General features: G+C 36.6%; 1 protein-coding gene across 13 annotated transcripts in view; it reads left to right on the top strand.

Moving 5' to 3' along the window:
* Nucleotides 1–13,178, top strand: part of LOC129240545 (mediator of RNA polymerase II transcription subunit 13) — a 58,353-nt gene extending 45,175 nt beyond the window's left edge. For all 13 annotated transcript variants that reach the window (XM_054876410.1, XM_054876416.1, XM_054876422.1 and 10 more), the window contains exons 9-13: nt 80–747; nt 4,236–8,904; nt 9,003–9,132; nt 9,194–9,309; nt 9,393–13,178. In XM_054876410.1, coding sequence (XP_054732385.1) covers nt 80–747; nt 4,236–8,904; nt 9,003–9,132; nt 9,194–9,309; nt 9,393–9,776 — 5,967 coding nt within the window. In that variant the 3' untranslated portion in view covers nt 9,777–13,178. The remainder of the gene's footprint in view (nt 1–79; nt 748–4,235; nt 8,905–9,002; nt 9,133–9,193; nt 9,310–9,392) is intronic.
* The last annotated feature ends 8,128 nt before the right edge of the window (nt 13,179–21,306 follow it).

The raw sequence follows: 21,306 nt of genomic DNA, 5'->3' as shown, positions 1-21,306 counted from the left end.
GTAGTTGTATTGCTCGTGAAGTTCTCTGTACTTTCTAAACATCCCAAATCTCAATTAATTTATTTTTACTCTTATACAGTTAATGACTATGAGTCCACGTGCACCACCTTCTGTACCGAATTTGCAACAACCACCAACACCGATTGATCATTTGTTGGACAAGAACACACCGGCGCCTACCCCCACCGACCAGCATGATAATAAAAGCATCACAACCTCGCCGTATGTACGGCCTACGCCAAGCGTTGAGCCGCCACCATCTGTAGAGGGCATGGGCGGGCTAGGACCTAGCGGGCCTGGAAGCGTACCACAACCACCGAGTGTAGGGCGCTGTACACCCACTATAACCAGTCAACAGCAGCAGCAGGTACAACAATCACAGCAACAAGGCGCACACTCGCAGTCAGAAGCACAAATGATAAGCACATCAGGGACACCTGGTCCTCAATGTGGCAGCATATCCATCAAGAAATTTGAGTTACACCAGCCGGCTTTGACTCCGCTCAGCTCTGAGCATATTAAAACTGAGCCGGGATATGGTCTGACGTCCTTGGCGAGTACTTGCAGCACTCGTAATGGTCTACCGGAAGTAACAATGGCATCTGGGATTTCAGCTGCAGATGCTATCAATGATTATTGGAAATCTTTTAAGACACCAGATATTAAAGTAAAAGATATCGACAGTTTCGCAAATGACGACTGCTCAAAATTTGACGTGCTTTACGATTTTACGTTTCAGAATGCCTGGTGAGTATTTTATGAATTAATGTCTTTAAACATAAACTACATTGCCTAAATACAGAGTTCACAAGGGGAAATTGCAGTTAAGCTCATGTTAATTTCTATCTTTAGGCTCTAAAAACAAAATCCAGTTGTAAAGTATCTAATAATTATTGCTATGCAATACGTACTGCATCAGTGATAAACTTAGCAACACATATTCAATTATTAATAAGTATTATTGTTATAGTGCATATACACCTGTGTTCAAAATAATAGGAGCGCAACGAATTACCAAGTTTTAACTATTCTTTGTGTAGTTAATCTTTTGTATGCTTTTGTAAAAGTATAGTGCATTCTACAACAAAAACCATGTAACTCAAAGGTCTAAACTTTGTATGAAATTTAACAAATCTAAAAATTCTGGGTATGCAGTTTTGTGGCCCATTCAACATTACAAAGTATAAGTTTCAAGTGGGGGCATGTTCGAGGCACGCAATACAAGCAGCAAGTGATAAAAGTAGCAAGAATTTTAGCTGGGGCGACAACAGCAAAGTGTTGAAACTCTTGAAAATACAGGCTAGCGACACACTAGAAAAACCTAAAGAGATGCTTGGTTTTTACAAATAATGAGGTAATTAATGCAGCTGCTACCTGCTCCAAATACAGGGGATGCTTTCCATTTCAATTCAACCGGGCTATTCGGGTCATGTTCTTCGATTTCGATGTAACTTAAATATGTTGCTCTCTGGTCAAAATAATGAGACACGTATTTTTTTGTTCGCCCGAAAAAATTTTTTTTCAAGAGTTATCGGCAATTTTGTTTTTCGGCTCAAACTCGATTTTTTTTAATTATATAAGAAAAAAATTTTTTTAAATGCCCATAACTTAGTCAAAAATGAACCGATTTTAATAATTTTGGGTTCAAAATGATCGTAATTACTTACACGAGTGACTTCGTGTAGAAACAATTGCAAAAAAGTAGTTGAAAATTTTTTATTTAGCAAAAAAGAAAAAAAATTGAAATTTTTTCGAAATTCAATATTTCAAAAAGTGTATCTTTGTTTTTTTATATATTAACTTTTTCCAAATCAAAAGGACATCTCAAACTTTGATTGAGCTGAATGCCTAGTAGCTAAAATGAGTTGTTTTTGAGTAATGAATTTTTGAGTAAAAAACCTGTTTCGCACTTTTTGTTTTTTGCAAAATAAAACATTTTCAACTTCTTTTTTGCAATTGTTTCTGCATGAAGTCGCTCGTGTAAGTAATTACGATTATTTTGAACCCAGAATCATTCAAATTGGCATATTTTTGACTAAGTTATGAGTAATTAAAAAAATGTTCTTATATACATAGATTCTTTCCATTTCAATTCAAAAGGACATGTTCTTTGATTTCGATGTAACTCAAATATGTTGCTCTCTGGTCAAAATAATGAGACACGTATTTTTTTGTTCGCCCGAAAAAATTTTTTTTCAAGCTTTATCGGCTGTTTTGTTTTTCGGCTTAAAATCGATTTTTTTTAATAATATAAGAAAATTTCTTTTTTAAATGCTCATAACTTAGTCAAAAATAAACCGATTTTAATAATTTTGGATTCAAAATGATCGTTATTACTTACACAAGCGATTTCATGTAGAAACAGTTGCCCAAACGTAGTTGAAAATTTTTTATTTTGCAAAAAACAAAAAGTGCGAAACAGGTTTTTTACTCAAAAATTCATTACTCAAAAACAACTCATTTTAGCTACTAGGCATTCAGCTCAATTAAAGTTTGAGATGTCCTTTTGATTTGGAAAAAGTTATAAAAAAAACAAAGATACACTTTTTGAAATATTGAATTTCGAAAAAATTTCAATTTTTTTTCTTTTTTGCTAAATAAAAAATTTTCAATTACTGTTTTGCAATTGTTTCTACATGAAGTCGCTCGTGTAAGTAATTACGATCATTTTGAACCCAGAATTATTAAAATCGGTTCATTTTTGACTAAGTTATGGGCATTTAAAAAAATTTTTTTCTTATATAATTAAAAAAAAATCGAGTTTGAGCCGAAAAACAAAATTGCCGATAACTCTTGAAAAAATTTTTTTTCGGGCGAACAAAAAAATACGTGTCTCATTATTTTGACCAGAGAGCAACATATTTGAGTTACATCGAAATCGAAGAACATGACCCGAATAGCCCGGTTGAATTGAAATGGAAAGCATCAGGGTGAACGACATGAAGTGTAACCTATTCAAAACACCATATATTTTTTGTATGAAATAAGTTTTTATTCATTTCAAAGACAAAATTGTTCAAAAACGATTACAATTTTAACATACTTGCGATGGGAAATTGCTTCGAGTGGCCATACGTAGGCTCAAATTCTCGTATGAGAGTTCGATCAAGTACAGCCAATCATTTTGAGTGTTAATGAATTGCTCAATTGGGAAATTCTTTTCATCAGAAAACACAATGTTAGGAAATTCGCCACGTTCGTGCAAGCGCAACAACTCCTTTGCTCTTTCGCACCGAACTTTTTTTGCTGACTGAGCTCACGAACAATGGATGGTTGTGATTTTCCAGCCAAATATATTATAACGCAATCACACTATTACATTTGAATTCCATCACAGAAAAAAAAAAATTCAACAAAACTGAGACGCAAATGCTTTTGATGGCTTATAAACAATATATTGCACTGTCATTAGAACAATTTTGACGTTGATGTCTGTTTTACAGATACAAGCAGTGTGAAGTTGGTAACACTTCATACCGTTCACCCTGTATATAAAAATGGGTAAAGAGCGGAACAATAACAATAAAAATTTCGATTTCTGTTGTCTCTTTGTACTTTCAAGTTTTCAAATAGAGCCTATGTTTGAAGTAAATATTAATCACTTGTTGTATTCTTGGAAATATCCTGCTTGTTTGCACTTACACACTGTTGCTGCTTGCTAAATATTTAATAGCTTCTACCATTAGGCCATACTCAAAATTAAAAAAAAAAATAAAAATATTCAAATAAAGCTCTGAAGTAGAAATATTCCTAAGCATAAAAAATGCATCTGCGGCTGTTCAAGTTCAGAGCAGTAGCGAGAGCAGATCAATGTTTTCGTGGAAATGCTGCTAATTCTCGAATGCATGTTGTTGGAAATCAATTGATTTAACGAAATCTGCAAAAAAAAAAAAAAAATTGTCAAAAGTCAACGATATTTTGTAGCCACTTGCCTATTAAACCACAATTTAATAGGCTATAAAATTGCATATTGCAAATGTTTATTAAAATGTTTGAAATTTTGTTGAAAACTTGGATTATTTTGATCATTTTTGCACAAAATTTGAAAAACAACTCTTTAGTTGGCTTTTGTTGCATAATAAGTTAAATTTTTATAAAAAATGAATAGACATTAAATAAACAAAAGCAAAATAGCCAAAACTGGTGAAAATTTCGCACACCTATTTTAATGCCCATGAGTGTATATCATATTATTTTAGTTTTATATTTGTTCTAATATTCAATCATTATTTTAGGGCGAATCATCCAATGAAACGTTTCAAGTTGAATGAGGCGGCCAAACCGTGTCGCAGCATGTGTACCAAAAATTTATACGAAGGTCATACTCACTCCAAACCGCTAATGCCATCACCGGGTTCTGTGTACGGATCGCAGCTACTATCTATAGACGCTTCTTTGAATCCGCTTTGCGGTTCTGCTATGGATGCAGCCTCGGTGGGTGGAAGCGCTTGTGGCGGCTTAGTGGGCATAGCCGCACATGGTTGCAATATGGCAAATACCAATGACAGCAGTAAAAGCATTGATGGGAATGGAAGTGCGGGTGGATACTTTCAAAGTCTGGATATACAAACGTCAGACGCACTGCAGGGTACAGCTTCCCCTTGCAAGGAGGGAAAAATTAGCGCCAGTGGCAACCTTTACACCGCTGAAGGGTTAAATCCAACAATGAACGATCTGGAGCAGCTTTTCGAAACATCAAATGATGAATGTGGCAGTGTGCAAATACATACCCCACCCGACTCGAACAACCCATCCAACGGTACTACTACTACAACCACTATTGATGATCTTAAACGAAGCACTGCAGTCGCAGCTGCGGTTGCCGCCGGAGCGGTTACGATTGCTGCATTACAAAACTGCAGTAACACATCCAATGCCTCCAATACGTTGGTTAACAATAGTAACAACAGTGGTGGCGGTACGGGCGGTCCCGGAATGATCCAAGCGGAGGATTTGACAAAGATGTTTCCTACACCACCTTCGCACGAGCAACATCATCCCAATTCCAGTCCGTGTCAAATGGATATCCAAATGACGGATCTCAGTGTGATTACTGCATCGACTACAATGTCGACTAGCTTAGAGACGGGTATGGGAAGCATCATTAAATTCAAGCAAGAATATTCTGTCGAACTGGGCAGTCCCATTGAAGAGACAATCGAGGATTGGTCCTATGTTTACCGCCCGCCGAAACGTGCAAAGTTTGTGGGATCGTCAAAATATGCACCACTTACGAATTTGCCGAGTCAGACATTGCCACCGCTGTCAATAAATTGTACGTATAAACCGTCGTGGACGACGCAGAAATCGCGTGCAGTGGTAGCAGCTCAGGCCGCAGCGGCTCAGCAACAACAGCAGTTACAGCAGCAGCAACTACAGCAGCAACATCAACAATTGCATGAACTGCTATCAGCAGCACCTCGCACTCCTCTCCAACAACCGCGGACACCGTTAGGACCTATTCCATCGCCAATGCACTCCAACACGGTACCCACGCCGTTGAGCAGTGGTGGTGGCGGCAATAATTTATTGCTGAACCAGCTTAATTGTCCGCAAGCAGCACTCACAAATACGCCTGGCAGTGCAAGTATGCAGCAAATGTTGCAGCGTGCTGGCATGTCACCGATATCCCCGGCGCCTGCATCGGTGGTACCGTTCCCAATGATGCAGCCACAGCGCCATCCACCGCCACCATATGAAATGGCTGTGGCTAGTCCGGCCACTTCAACCTCTTCGTATTTGAATAAACAGTATCATTCGCAAGAGCATCCGCCAACGCCACAAAGCGTTGGAATGCCTTCAACACATCTTCCTAGACCATTAAGTGCTGCAGGTAATCTTTTATCATCTGGTGTAAACACAAGTGCAGCTGCAGCTCGGGAGTTGCCCGAAGTGAGTTCCCTAATTGTCAACATTTTGCTTTATGATACCGCGTTAAATGTATTCCGAGATCACAATTTCGATAGCAGCACTGTGTGTGTGTGCAACGCGGATTCTCAGAAGGTGGGTAACATACGCGGCGCAGACTCTGGAGTTTATGTACCTCTGCCGGGTGGAAGCTTTAATCCGTTGCCACCGTCTGTGAATGTCAATGGTAGCACTGGTCCGGGAGGAGTTGGAGGTAGTAGCAGCGGCAGCGGGGGAGGGGTAAATATGCGAATGATAAGTACCTTTAGTGGCGGAAGTGCTTTAGATTCACCTGCGTCGCTGCCAGGAACATCAGGGCACACGGGGTCAGGCTCATCTTCCTCATCGAATACGCCCGCTACCAATCAGCATATAAATGGCTACGTGGACGACGATCCTGTAGATTGCACCTGTGGTTTTAGTGCTGTAGTTAATAGACGACTTGCATTTCGAGCTGGTCTCTTTTACGAGGATGAGATGGAGATTACGGGGGTAGCTGAAGATCCCGGCCGATATAAGAAACAGTCGCTGCCTTCCATTATAGCAAATTTAGCTACAGCTCTGATGCCATCTGGATTGCCATTTGGCACAACTTCATTGCCTACGAAGGGCGGTAATGCATTGGTACCTGCAGCAGAAAAAGCAGAAAAAGGAAATCACACACAACCAGATGCGCAAGCTCTACAAAACGCACATATAATTTTCGATTTGCTATTGGAACAGTGCTCGATAATTCAAACGTCCAGCAGTTCCATAAATCGAGCAATGCAACGCCACCGACATCGTTTAGCTAGACATAGCCGACAACCAAAATCTGTAGCTGCAATATCAAATGTATTGGAATTCGTCGATGCGAATGATGTAATTTGTTTGGCGCTAGAACAAGCGAGATTGGCTTTCGAAAACGACCGAATGGATGTAGGTGAATTCGCTGGCCAGCATCAACTGTCTCCTTTCCATTCTGCGACGCCTGTGACTACCCGACGCAATCAGAACCTGTTTGCCAGTCGACTAACAGTTCACAAATGGCCGTACATTCCAGTTGGCTTCTCTCGCAGCAACAAAGAGATAGTACGTACTATGAACTTCATACAACCAATGTTGCAAAATGCATTCCATTCGAAATCTCGAAGTGCAGCTGGTAGTAAGGATGCTACTTACACTGTAAGCGGACCACTCACTTGGCGGCAGTTCCATCGATTGGCGGGACGTGCATCTGGTCAGTGCGAACCACAACCTATACCATCGGTGATAGTTGGCCATGACAAGGACTGGGTTTCGGTAGCACCGTTAGCCATCCAGTACTGGGATAAATTTCTGCTGGAACCTTATTCGTATGCGCGTGACATTGTCTATCTTGTTGTGTGCCCGGAAACTGATTTTGTGGTGGACAATACCAGAGTATATTTTCGAGAATTGGGTTCGACTTATGAGATGTGTAAGTTGGGACGTCATACTCCTATTCGTGGCTGGGATGGATTGTTGACTGTGGGTCCGCGCACTCCGACAGATAACAGCCCAAGTAGCACCCCGTTGGACGATTGGCTGCGCACGTTAGACGATTCGCAATTAGCTGAGAAAATACGATTGTATGCGAGCGCATTTCATAATCAAATAGTGCCGTACCTCAACCGTATCCCCGGCGACAAGACACTGCTAAATCCACCAGAACACAGCAGTTGCCAACCAGGAGGCGTACGCGAACGCGGCACAACTAGTCCCACGGGTGCCATGAGTACAATCCATGGTGGGGTGGGTGGCGTTGATCCAGAAAAAGCACATAACTCGCCTAAAATGGAGGGTGTGGAACAGCAACAACACCAACAACAACAGCAACAACAACAACAACAACACCAGCATCATCAACAACAACAGCAGCAACAATCTTCTGCAGAATCTGCCGATATGAAGCCAGATATAAAAGCAGATATAAAGCCACCAATTGTGCTTAGCGATCCCTTGGGTATGGGTGACACAATGGAAGATATAAATCCACCAGCAATAGTGCTTTACATAGTGGAACCTTTCACATTCGGATCGGATTCACCTGAATTAGAGCGCTTAGCTTGCATTGCACTGCTGCGTTGCTATGCAGAACTACTGAAATCTATACCGGAATCAGTGCGTGCTAATATTAACATTCAAATCATATCGTTGGACTCAATACTTGAATTGGGGCGATCACGATCGCGTAAACGTTTCTCGGACGAGATCAGATGCCTAGCCTTGAACATTTTCTCGCAATGCCGTCGACACTTAGTGCACACACAGGCCGTGAAGAGTCTAACTGGGTTCGGCACAGCCGCCAATATGGAAGCATTCCTAAAGAGCAAAGACGAGAAGAACCGGCAGCCGTACAAAATGTACACACCGCCTTATGTGTTGGCGCCAATGCACGAGAAAAATGACAAAACAGATTTCTCTCGCCAGTCGTCTAGCATGCGTGCTCTGAACGAACAAAAATATTCTGTGATGTATTGCAACTATTGCCTGAGCGAAGATCAGAGTTGGTTGTTGGCAACTGTTACCGATGATCGTGGTGAGATGTTCGAAAAGATTATAATCAATATCAATGTGCCAAACCGAACACGCAGACGCAAGGCACCAGCACGACGAGTCGGACTCAAAAAGCTGATGGATTTCATTATGGGATTGATCTCGCAGACGGCGCATCCTTGGCGCTTGGTAGTAGGCCGCATTGGGCGCATAGGGCACAGTGAACTGAAGTCGTGGAGCTCTTTGTTGAGTAAACAAAATCTGCAGAAGGCTTCAAAACAACTTAAAGACATCTGTAAGCAGTGCTCACTAATGTATCCTCCCGGCATACTCAGCGCCTGCTTGGTGACACTAGAGCCCGATTCGAAGTTGCGTGTGATGCCCGATCAATTTACGCCCGATGAGCGGTTTTCCCAAATATCAATGCAAAATCCACTTTCTACACCACAGGATGTGACATGCACACATATACTAGTATTTCCAACAAGTGCCGTTTGTTTGGTAAGTACAGTTGGTAATTCGGTATAATCAAATGGCAGTCAGCTAGTAGACTTGAATTATTCTTATTATTATTTGTTCTTTTTGTTTTCGATCCGTAGTCATTTACGCGTCAATTCCAAAACGAGCCGCAAGTTGATTTGGAAAATGATTTTTTAAATTTTGACGAAGAGGACGAAAACGAAGGATTTACTGATGCCGACCTCATGGGCGATCTACTTGATTGGGACCGTGAGTATTTGCGTTATTGCTTAATTGAAGAAATTCATATAATTTCAACGATGTATTGTAGCACAACCTGGTCGCATGTTGAACCACTGCAGTCCTGATCGTATGGAAGATAATCGTAGTTGGCAAAGTGCTGGTGGCAACAATTTCAATTCTGCACAGCAACAGGATGTAGAAGAGGTACATTTTAAAGACTAATTAACTCACCATTGATTTGTTGTATGTGCTAATTATGCTAATTATGAATTATGAAAATTGTGTAGGTCGGCTCAATAAATCAACAACCGCTTGCAGTTGGTTACATGGTTTCCACAGCGCCAACCGGTCGCATGCCTTCGTGGTTTTGGGCAGCCTGCCCGCATCTGGAGGATGTTTGTCCCGTATTTCTGAAAACGGCACTGCATCTCCATGTGCCAAACATACAGACCACCGATGATATACTTAACTCGACAAATGCCCATTCGTCAGCCACAGATCACCCACTGGATTCATCACTCACTGCCGATGTGCTGCGTTTTGTATTGGAGGGTTACAATGCTTTGTCTTGGCTGGCATTGGACTCGAACACACATGACCGTCTCTCATGCCTGCCGATTAATGTGCAAATGCTTATGGACCTTTACTATCTTACATCAGCGATTATGTAAAAACTAAGTGTGAATAGATAAAGATAAATCAGAACAGATTGTATGTATATAAAGGTCGTCAATTGTGTAATTATCATTAAGCATTAAGGTTGAGCAAATCGAGCAAAGGTGAGGCGGCAAAAGCGAATAATGTGCAGTATTTTTTATATAATATTTGTGTTGAAAGTCGATAGTGCGAATTTGATAATTTGATTGTTGCAATTTTAGGTATTTTTTAGTTTAAATTATCGATGACCTTTCAAAGAGTTCAAAGATGGTTGCAATTGTGTTTATGCAATCTACTATTGTGTGTTTTATATTTATTATAAAGTTTGAACGTTTAAGCGAAGTTAAGAAGCACAAGAAACAATTACTTTAATAAAACACCACATAACTCAATGAATACACGTGGAAGAAAAAAGTTTTGAATTCCAAACACATTTGTCAGTGCGTGCTACATATGTGTGCAAAAAATATACAACAATTTAAACGCCCAATAAATTTTTGGTCTCTAAGCGTTGAGTGTTTACAACAACGCGAGCATTAGCGTGCTTCCGTTTGCAAAACTTCCAAAAACCTTAACATGGCTCTAATGTTTTGAAAACCAATGGGACCAATATATGGGAGAATATTTCGCCAATATGTAGATAATTTGTTTGTCTGCATAAAACATTTCATATTGAAATAAGGAGTGAAAAAAAAACTCTCCTACCATTTGGCATTTAGCAGTATAACCAGCGATACCAAAAGCATAATAAGCAAGTACCATTACCTCACCTTAGAGTTTGTGCTCAATGCATATGCTATTTATATATGTATGCACAATATATTTGCCAATCAATACATACGGATTACGGTTGTCAAAAATATGTAAACCCCAATAAGTTTGAAACAGCTTATGCTGCTATTTGACCACAGTAAATCTTTTTACTACTTCAATGACTACTGGTTGAGCCTTGACATGAGTTTGTAGCTTATTAAAAATATAGCATTTTTCAAATTATTTTAAAGTGTTTTAATATGTCCCGTTATGGTCCGAATGTGTGAAGAAATTTGCATACAATTTTAAAAATTGCTTTTCCATCGAACAAACCCGCTTCTATTCGTGTTATTTTACTATTCTAACGCAAAAACATAAATTGCCTTATATTTCACACAATAGTGTAGATTAAAAATTGATAAAATAAAAATAAAAAACAAAAACGGAGTGACACACTAGATTTTAATAATGAATAAGCATTATTGGTATTTATATTATATGACTTTACCATTTTTGTAAATAAATGTATTTTTAAGCTAAAAAGCAGGTATACTTAAACGAAGCAAAAAATATTAAACATTTTTAGATATACAAATAAATTATATAAAGTACAGAACAAATCTAATAATACAGAATTATGGGAAAAAATCACACAGCATTTTACTACAATTCAGAGGCGGCTGGCCGCGGAGCCACCATTGATGCGTCTGGAACCGAGGCGTAGCAATTGCATAACTTTAAGTTTACTAATATACAATAGAATAAAATAGAAATACGAAATGAAGGATGAAAGTCGAATTAAATTCTAACTATAAATGATACATTAAGCATGATTATATTTATTTTAAGTGTAGTTGTAGCATAACTGTAATTTTATACATAATTTTATGTGTACGGGGAGCGAATAGCTGTACATGCTGAACTAATATAATACACAATTTATGTTATTGGTAAATACAATTAATAATTAATTACATAAGAACATTTAACGTGTGACGACATATAACTATAATAGACAAATATATATATATATATGTAAAGTACATTTATGTATATATATTTCTATGCATATGAGTATGCGTATGCATAATTTATATCAGTTTTGAGGCAAAGGTTAATGGAAAAAATCATTTCATCGATGGCTTTTGCGGAATCATTTGCGCAGACGAACAGTTTCAGATATGTACATATGTAGATTTGCATTTGTGCTGTAAATATGTATGTAGTTTGAACGCGAGTGGTGTAGTAAAACAAAAAATGTATGTGAGAGAATGTACATAACGAAGCTATGTAAAAACTGAATGAAGGGAGTGAACAGAAGTAGCAACTAAAGTAAACAACTATTAATTTTTCACAAAAGAAAAGCTAAGCATAAATAAATAAATAAGTAAAGAGCAAAGTAATTTAAATATAAAAGGTTTTAATAAATTAGTTAACATGCAATTTGTTTAGTAAATGTACATATGCGCATATATAATATTATGTACGTATATTGTAATATTATATAAGTATGTATGGTAACTGCACAAAGTCACACCAATTGCACGCAAACGTAAATAATGTTTACCTTCGTTAATGTCTTAAGTTATTCTGAGAGCGAACAGTGTATCACCTTGTACCGTATGTATGCTAAAGCGAGTGCGTAATATTTATTCTAGCAAAAGAAGATCTTAAAATTTAATTTACTCCTTATCCATGTCATGACAAAAACAAACAGAATTTAGTGAAGTGTATCGCGCATTTGCTGGGAGAGTGTCATAACTCAAAAATTCCAAAAATTCGAGTAAAAGGGCTTCAAAGTTTTTAAACGTATCTAATGTTTTTTGTCATGGGGTTTTTTCAAACGCAAATTCAACAATACGAGTACATACAAAAATATGATGATATTCGCAGCAATATTTGGTTGCCTTGAAATTATCAATGCAAAGAGGCAGATATACTCTATTCTCCAATTGCTTGAAAAACAACTATAGTATCTGCAACTCCTCTCTAATAGAACAGTTTATCGCATAGGAGCATGTTGATCGTTTTCCTCTACTATGATTTAGACACGAGCGGCTCGTAGGATCTTTTGTTTATGTGCTTATGTGGAGAATACGAAAAACCCCACTCTGAAGGAGAAAATACATAACCAACCAGCTATTGGCTAATGCTCTAGAACACTGCTATTGACTTAACCCTTAACGGCCGGGAGCTTGTTTTTGTAATGCTCGCCCATAAGACGACGGAGAATTAGGTAAAATTCTAAAACATTTATAAGGATGAAAACTTAAACTAAACATTTAAACTGATTTATTTCGATATGAATTCAATATATTTATTTGATTTATAATTGTGATTATGATCAACAAACCAGGGATGTGCAAAGTTGCAATATTTGTTAAAGAAAACTACAGCGATGATAAATAAATGAAATGAAAACTGAATTCTTTTCATGTCCCCGTAGAGGGGCCTTTCGGCCGTTAAGGGTTAAAACACATCAAGAGGAGAATCCAAATTGCTTAAGAATTATATGTTTCACATAAGGCTGTAAAAAAGATTAGTCCAGATAATTTTCTAAAAATCACATTCTCCTCGTCATTGTAAAAACTGTGCCTTTTCAGACTTTTAGCCCTTTGCAATTTTCTTCTTTCTAATTCAATAAACGATAAGTGAGAAAAAAATAGATATCTGCTATATGAGCCTACCGTTTGGAAGAATAAAAAGCAGAAGAAGTAATGCAATGAGGAGTTATCCAATTTATTTATCTCATAAGGAGAAAATCCTGATTAGTCACATACGTGAAACGTGAAAAAGTCAATTGGCATCAATGAAAAATTGTAAGCACGATTAAATCATTGGGGATCATACATTTCAGCTTTCATTGACACATTTTTGTATTAATCTATTTTACCTAAAATCTTTCTCAACAATCTATTCTTACTAATTCTTTCCTCAAGAATAATGTACTTAGGTTAAGGAATAAGAAAAATGAAGGCATTAGACGAAGTGACTACCCTGCAGAAACCTACTAGAAGCTACTTCTATAATAACTTTTAATTCGAACAGCGAACTCTCCTACAAGTTTTCCGCAAGATTAGGGAACCAATAACAGGGGATAACTGTCCTGTTTGCTGGTTATTGCTTTGACGTCTGGCGCTGAGAGCGCATTTTCATTTGCCGTTGACGACACAGATGATTTGTTTAACGTTACCCATCAAGGTGTTTTCTTTTATACTGACAAAAATCTTCCAATACTTCCCTTTACTCCTATTCCAATTAATAAATTCTGCTCCTTCTCTTTGGCTTGTTCTAGATATGGATGTGGTAAATATTTTAAACGAGCAAACTTTTTGTTGTAATTGGTTTCTAGTATCTTTGGCAGCAATGCTGTAATTCATTTTAGAAATTTAATCTTTTTGTAGCTCGTGTGTGTGTGTATTCTGCTTGGTGTATAAAATATGGAAATGTACAAAGTGTAGTTTAAAACAAAAATTCAAAACACAAAAAAAAAAACATTAGCGTAATTCTTGTATTCGCTCGGCAAATACTGTATTATTCTGTAAATGCCGGCAACAAGAAAAACTAGCAAGAATAGGATGGAAAATAAAAACTAATACAAATTTATGTAATACTGCAAGTAATGTATGTATATGTATACTTAGTATATATATTAAACTCCGATGAAATTATTTAATGTAATGATTCACTATTTTATAATTGATAAGTGTTTGCAAGTGAGTTGAACTGTACTTTTGCAGTTTTTAGCAATAGATCAGCTTAAATTGCTTTTGTTTTAATTTTTTACTTTTATGTTTGTAATATATTTATAAATATATACCTACATATACACAACACCATTTAAAGACGTCTAGGGTTAATACATATATACATACATACATACATACACATTTTTGTATAAGCAACATAATATTTTGTATCTAGCAACTTCTACATGCATACATACATAATTGAAATTGTTATTTTACAAATTGGAGTATACAATACGCATATTATACGAGTACGTAGTAGTTAGTAATATTATTTCAATATCACATTTCACTTTGGGTCCAAACATCTCTTTTAGTTAATTTTATCGATAGTTTACTTATAAAAATTACTTTAATCTGCTATAAAATAATTATTGTCCAAGTTTTGTATTATGTTATTTTCTTGTGTTTTAAAAATGACGAAATTTATAAAAGAAATACAGAAAATACAACATATATTTTTAAACACAAAGATAAACAAAAACATGTGCATAATTTCGTTGGTTTCATTTTGTATAGTTACAATGCAGTTCGTGGAAGGATGGCACACTAAAGTATTTGCAAACATTCTTAAGTTTTACTGAATATTATTTGTAGCAGCAATAACGATGTGCTTTCAGTTTAACAATATTCTGAAAATATATAAGTACAAATGTATGTATTTATGTACATATGGCGCATGATTAAAGTCTCCAGTGAAATTACACTTTCATTAAGTTCATATGATCAGTTGATAAATCAGTGGTTTAAATTTCTAAATCCGAACCTTAGATTTCTTATTAAAGGTTTAGGGGTAGTCAGAGGCCCGAAAAAATTATGATTTTCAATAATTTTTGTTTGCTAGTCAATTGCACTATTTTACAAAAATAAAAACATAGCATAAATACATAATTTTTCGACTGACTTCAGCAAATTTTCAAAAAAAGAAATTAATAATTATGGGGAGTACGGGGCACGGTACACTAGACAGGGCTGGTTTACTGGGCCCCTTGGTCGGGAAAACCCCGAGTCAGTCCGGTAATGTAGAATGGGCTGCCATGGGAATGCGGAAACGTAGAACCGGCTGCTACTTATAATTAATAATTGTAAAAGTTATCGCTGTTTTTGTGGAGCACGTTTCTCCTGAAGTCCCTTGTGTTGATCATCACAAGTCCTTGGAGATTCATCTAAAATCAATCGGTCAAGAGAAATTAGTTTTATTAATAGATAATCTTGTGTCTGATCGAAGCATTTTATTGAACTCTACCAAGCGGTTTTTAAATTACAGTATCCACAAGTTCAATAAAAAAAATAAAATAATAGTTTCGAGAAAAACGCATTTAAAGTTTTGCTATCGAGTTTCGGAGCACCCGAGCGCCCTTTGTTAATTATTGAATAACTCGAAAAGTATTTGTCGGATTCACTTCAAATTTTCACACAATATTTTTAAGATATTACACTTTAAGAAAATGTAAAAAAATCAAATTTTTTGAAAATTCTGACTACCCCTAACCCCTTTAAGGCATTAGTGAAAATTATGTGAATCTGTGTACATATCACACACAGATAATTTGAAGCAAATTTTAATAAAGAAATTTCAATGCTTGACATGGTTTCAAATATAAAAGGAGAGAATTTATAAAATTAACAAAAACAGATAAAAATTAAAAAATATTAGCATTTGTCTCCTTGCGGCATAGGCAGTATTCCTATTTGTTCTGCTGCATAGTCCTGCGCAGCAAAAGTATTGGTAGTTTTCATACTCGTATTAGAGCAGCGGAAATTTCAATATTAATATCCACACATATGGCCATTAAAATAATCCTACGTCACGTTTCTGTGGGAGTGGAATATAGTGGCACAGTTCTTTGATTCTTCCGTTAATCCTGCTTATTTTTGAATGTTTGTTATCCAATTCGCTTCTTTAAATCTCCCCAAAAGGCAGCCGCCGTAGACGAGTGGATGGGTGTGTGACTACCATTCGGAATTCAAAGAGGACGTAGGTTCGAATCTCGGTGAAAGACCAAAATGAATGAAAAAAAAATCTTTTCTAATAGCGATCGCCCCTCGGCAGACAATGGCAAACGTCCGAGTGTATTTCTGCCATGAAAAAGCTCCTTATAAAAAATATCTGCCGTTCGGAGTCGGCTTGAAACTGTAGGTGCCTCCATTTGTGGAACAACATCAAGACGCACACCACAAATAGGAGGAGGAGCTCGGCCAAACACTCAAAAAGTGTATACGCGTCAATTATATATAAATATATAAAGGGTTTCAATGGGTGACTGGCTTGGCCCATCCATAACTTCAACATTATTTTGTTAAAATCATTCATTATCTTGCAAAAAAACCACCGAAGTGGTATATTCTCCTCTGCAAATGGTGGCATCATTTCTTGCAGCATGTCCTTGTAAATAAGTTTGTCCATTTTATTGGTTATGAGGTAAATAGGTCCTACTCCATACCAAAAGAAACATCCCCAAATCATTATGTTGCCGCCACCTTGCTTGACGTTTTTCTTTTTGTGCACCGCGGTGGGAATTCTTGTCCTTTAGGACGTCTGACATTTCCAAATAAATTTATTTTTATTTCATCGCTCCAAAGTATGTTATACCATTTTTTCTTACCCTTTGGTGCACACCATGTCTTGTACTCTTGGGCAAAACTTTTCCTCTTCCTTAAATTTGCTTCCTTCAACAGAGGAATTTTACGAGCTATTCAGCCTGGTAGGCCCGTGCTGTACAGTCGACGCCGTGCAGTTCTCGCTGATACTACATCATTGGCTTCAGTTGCAATGGCCTTTGATGACTTAAGGGATCTCTCATAGCAAAAGTCAAAATTAAATTATCAGTAGTGCAAGCTGATTTTTTTGCCATTACGTAATTCTGTGGATTTTTTGAGCTTAAGGGCATTTACAAAAACATCATTGGACCATCCAAGTGACTTAGCGATAAATTTGTACGATTTTTTTTTGTTTTCGCAGATTGGCAACAAACCGTCGTTCCTCAGCTGTGCAATGGTGTGCACAACCCATCTTTGAAATAAATTCATATTAATTATTAGTTGTTAAATGATCCAATTCGCCACTTACGTTACAGGTACATTCAGTATTTTGCATTAAATTAGTCAAACTGCAAGAGTTATCCCCAAAGTGAGTAAAGGGTTTTCCAATAAGAGGTGTTATTTTGATATTCAAAGAAAAATGCTATTTTTTAATATAAATGATCGGATGTATATTTCATTATAAAGAAGAAGGTATGCCGTTAATAGTGGAATATAACATCAGGCAAATGACCACCACGACCACGCTTACAGGACAATATCCTTTTCATGAAATTTTCCATAACGGAATTGCAAAGTGGCTGACCTATGTCATCGATAACCTCACGAATTCCTTCTTTGAGGTCTTGAATCGACCCTGGGCTGTTGGTGTAGACCTTCTCTTTCACGTAGCCCAAAGAAAAAAGTCACAAAGTGTTAAGTCACAAGGTCTCGGTGGCCAATTGTGATCACCTCTTCGAAAGAAACACGGTCCGGAAACTTTTCCCGTAAAAGATCCATGGTTTCGTTACCAAAAAAAATCGGTAATCATCTCTCGATAGCGCAATCTATTCACTTATAACACCTGTTATTGGAAAACCCTTTATTTTAGTGGCCACACATAATTACACTTAATAAAAATAACCTAATTTGTGCAACCAATAACGCAACTTAATATAACGGGTCTTTTAAATTCACAACTAACCCACTTGTAAAAAAAGTGAAGTTTCAATAATAGCTTTAAAATTTTCCGAGCGGCTAAAGAAAATCGATAGATAGAGGCAGTGTACCTATTTTAATGGCCATATGTGTATGTATGTAACACAAAAAGTAAGTTTATTGGATGATGTTATTATACGTGATTTTCTTTTTATATTTTATAATTTTTTATTTCAAAATGTTTAATTTCGAGTTCTTGATTTACGAAAGTGAAGCATTTGACTCGTGTGCTTTTCTGCTTGTTTCGCTCTTATTCATTCTATGGTTTATATCCATAGCGTAGCATATTAAAAACAAAACTGTGTTGCATTTGTCGTTCAAAATACACAATTAACATTTTTTTACTGCGCCAAGTTAATCGTGTATCTCAAATATTTGAAAATTTCTCAATTTCTTCAATTTATACACGATTAACTTAACATCATTTTATGCTGCTTTATAGGCTGCTGACAAGCGTGCAGCTAAATATTGGTTATTCTTATATTTCCTAAATATTGGTAATTTACAAATCTTATTTATTTCAACTGTGACTTTAGCTAATATGTTTCATCTGCGATTATGCGCCAATATCTTCAGACAAATTGGTATTGTTTTTTACTAGTCGCCACATATATCAACGACGGTCAACAATTATATTTGGTTTTTCATGTTTAAATTTTAGTATCTATAAAAAATTTTCTACATATCAAAGAGTATACATATGTCTGTAATTTGGTAATCTGTTTTAAAGTCCGAAGTTAAATGGGCATTTTCTTACGCCCTCGAAGATAATTATCATAAAACTATTCCTTAGAGAAGAGGATCTGCGGCCGACTCATGGCATTCAACGAATGAAATTCATTTTGGGTTTATGGCATTGAATTACAAATGCATACAGTATCTGCCCATTGAAATATGACCCATAAGAAAAGTAGAGAATCATACTTTGATGTGAAATTATATGCAAAAGCTGAAATGTGAATATGTGAAATCATGTATGCATGTATTATTTTTATGGTAATCATTTGACTAAGTAATTTTAGCTTTTCGATTAATAAATCCCGATCTTTCAAAAGAAAATTGTAACTTTTATTAAGAAACACGTGCTGGCTGATAAAGAGTTTAAATATTGCGTTTAGCTCCAGAATTTTAGTGCTTGACAGGCAAAAAGTGCTAAGTCGATTTATATTCCTCACAATATTTAGTTCCTTTATACGAAAAAATTATTTCAAATAGCTGCCGCGTCTTGGCAGGCATTGGCAACCCTACGAGTATATTTCTGCCATAAAAAGCTCCTCTTAAAAAACCATCAGCATAAAACTGTAGGTTTCAGTGCAGTGGTTTTATTTTTCTCTAAGGTTATAGTAAAATTTATGCTAAATTCGGTGCGGACCGTACTTTATATGCACGCGCACATTTTGGTATAATTAAATTTTAGCTGGCTGTTAATTTTGGAATTAAACAAACTCACAGGTGGCAATGAGAGTTATAGCTTGTAGCGTTCAGTGTTTTTTACGTGAGTACCTGCTGGCGTCAGCTCAAACCCACGGTGCTCATAAGCACACAGATCAATTTAATTATTGATCAGAACCCAAATAACTTAGGCTCCATTTGGCAGTGTGGTATGGACACACTAACTGGCTTGGTCAGCTTAAGACCTATCTAAACCTCTGCCGTTCTATGGGTCCCGGCACCCGGTTGCAATGCAACTCCACATCGACCTAAAGCCTACCCGCGTTTTAGGTATTAACCACAGCTACTACGAAAACCTTTCCGAAGGCTCGGTCCCAAGAACAGGTCAGAGTGGACCCTGTTCCCCGTGGTACCCAGATTAAGTCTTCGGTCAGTCCTCATACCAGTTGAGATTCCATACTACTCAGGGACTGGTAACCCTAGATTTTAGCCGTCTTTTACGACAGGCATACCTTACCTCGGGTAGATAGACGTAAACTGAGTCTTAAAAAAATCCTATGAAAAGTGGCCGTGGTTCTTGCCCTATCTCAATAATGCAATATGTATTTATGCCGGATCCAAAAGACACGTGCAGCAGCAAATATATCAAGTTTGAGCGAGCTTTACTAATTCGTTATCGATACACATGCACCTGCTAATATCCCTGAGAGCAGAAATTAAAAGGCGCACAGTACATTTTACAATAAATATCTACGTACTTAGTCCTGCTATAAGTTCCGTTACAAGTTAAGTCCGTTACAGATATGAGATTATAACAGCTTTTTTTTAAATGAAGTTAGTTTTATTTAATAATGTAAATATTAAAAAAAAATTCTAAGTTTGGGAAAAACGATTGATCGTGCAAACGTTCTCGAAATATTAAGTTTTTTCAGCGATTCATAGGGCTCACTTGCATTTTCATCACACTTTTGTAATGCAATCACTGCAACGTGGTATTCCTTCGCTCGCCACTCCATTGTTAACAAGTGAAATTTGCCACGAAACTGAGGATAATTTGTTAGTAGACAATGCATACGAACAAAGAAAAAATAACGAAACTTTTTTCGGCGAATTTTTTTTGGCCGTATGCAGTGTAAAATTTGTTACAGAATTTATGGCACATTTTTTTTATTTTTTAATAAAATTTTTAGTAAGTTTGCGTTTTTGAGTAATTTATGATAGAGAAACGAATTTTTTTTTAAGGTACAGTTAGTTGTATGGGTGGTGGGTGCGGTGGATTATACCAAATTGGAGTTATTTTGCACTACGAGACATCACATTTTTTTGTATATGAAAATTACCGTTACAAGGATGGCGGGTGTGGTTATAGACCGATTTCGGTTATTTTCAATACCAACGTATCTTGAAGTTTTTGTAATTAGACATTCACGTATTTCCTTTGAGCAAATTTGTTTATTTTTACTCCTCTGATTTTGCCTTTTTTATTTCTTTGAATACAAAAAAAAAAGTATGTTCAAACTAATGCTATTTTAGCTTTACTATGTTTAAAAAATGGTTTCAATTTTAAATAAGTTGCTGGTCAATTGAATGTTGGGTCAACTTGAGCGGATGAAGTAAAGTAAGGATAAATTGCTTTAAAAGCTCTATAAGAAAATTCATTTGAATGCATGTATGCGTGAATATTAGTCAAGCCAATACGTCCTCACTTACATACATACACACACAAATACGTATATACGCGAGTACGTATACAAATTGCAGTACATATACATACACTCATACGCACTTACACATATTATATAATGAAATGCAAATAAGAACATTGAAGGAAGCCATCAAATTTGTACTGTTCATGCTTAGATGTATGTGTGTGCTTACAAATAAGTATTACATATATAAGTATAAGGTAGAT

Source organism: Anastrepha obliqua, chromosome 3 (genome assembly GCF_027943255.1).
Source record: "Anastrepha obliqua isolate idAnaObli1 chromosome 3, idAnaObli1_1.0, whole genome shotgun sequence".
Taxonomy (NCBI): domain Eukaryota; kingdom Metazoa; phylum Arthropoda; class Insecta; order Diptera; family Tephritidae; genus Anastrepha; species Anastrepha obliqua.
Note: the sequence above shows the minus strand (reverse complement) of the source record. Positions and strands in the feature narration are given on the sequence as shown.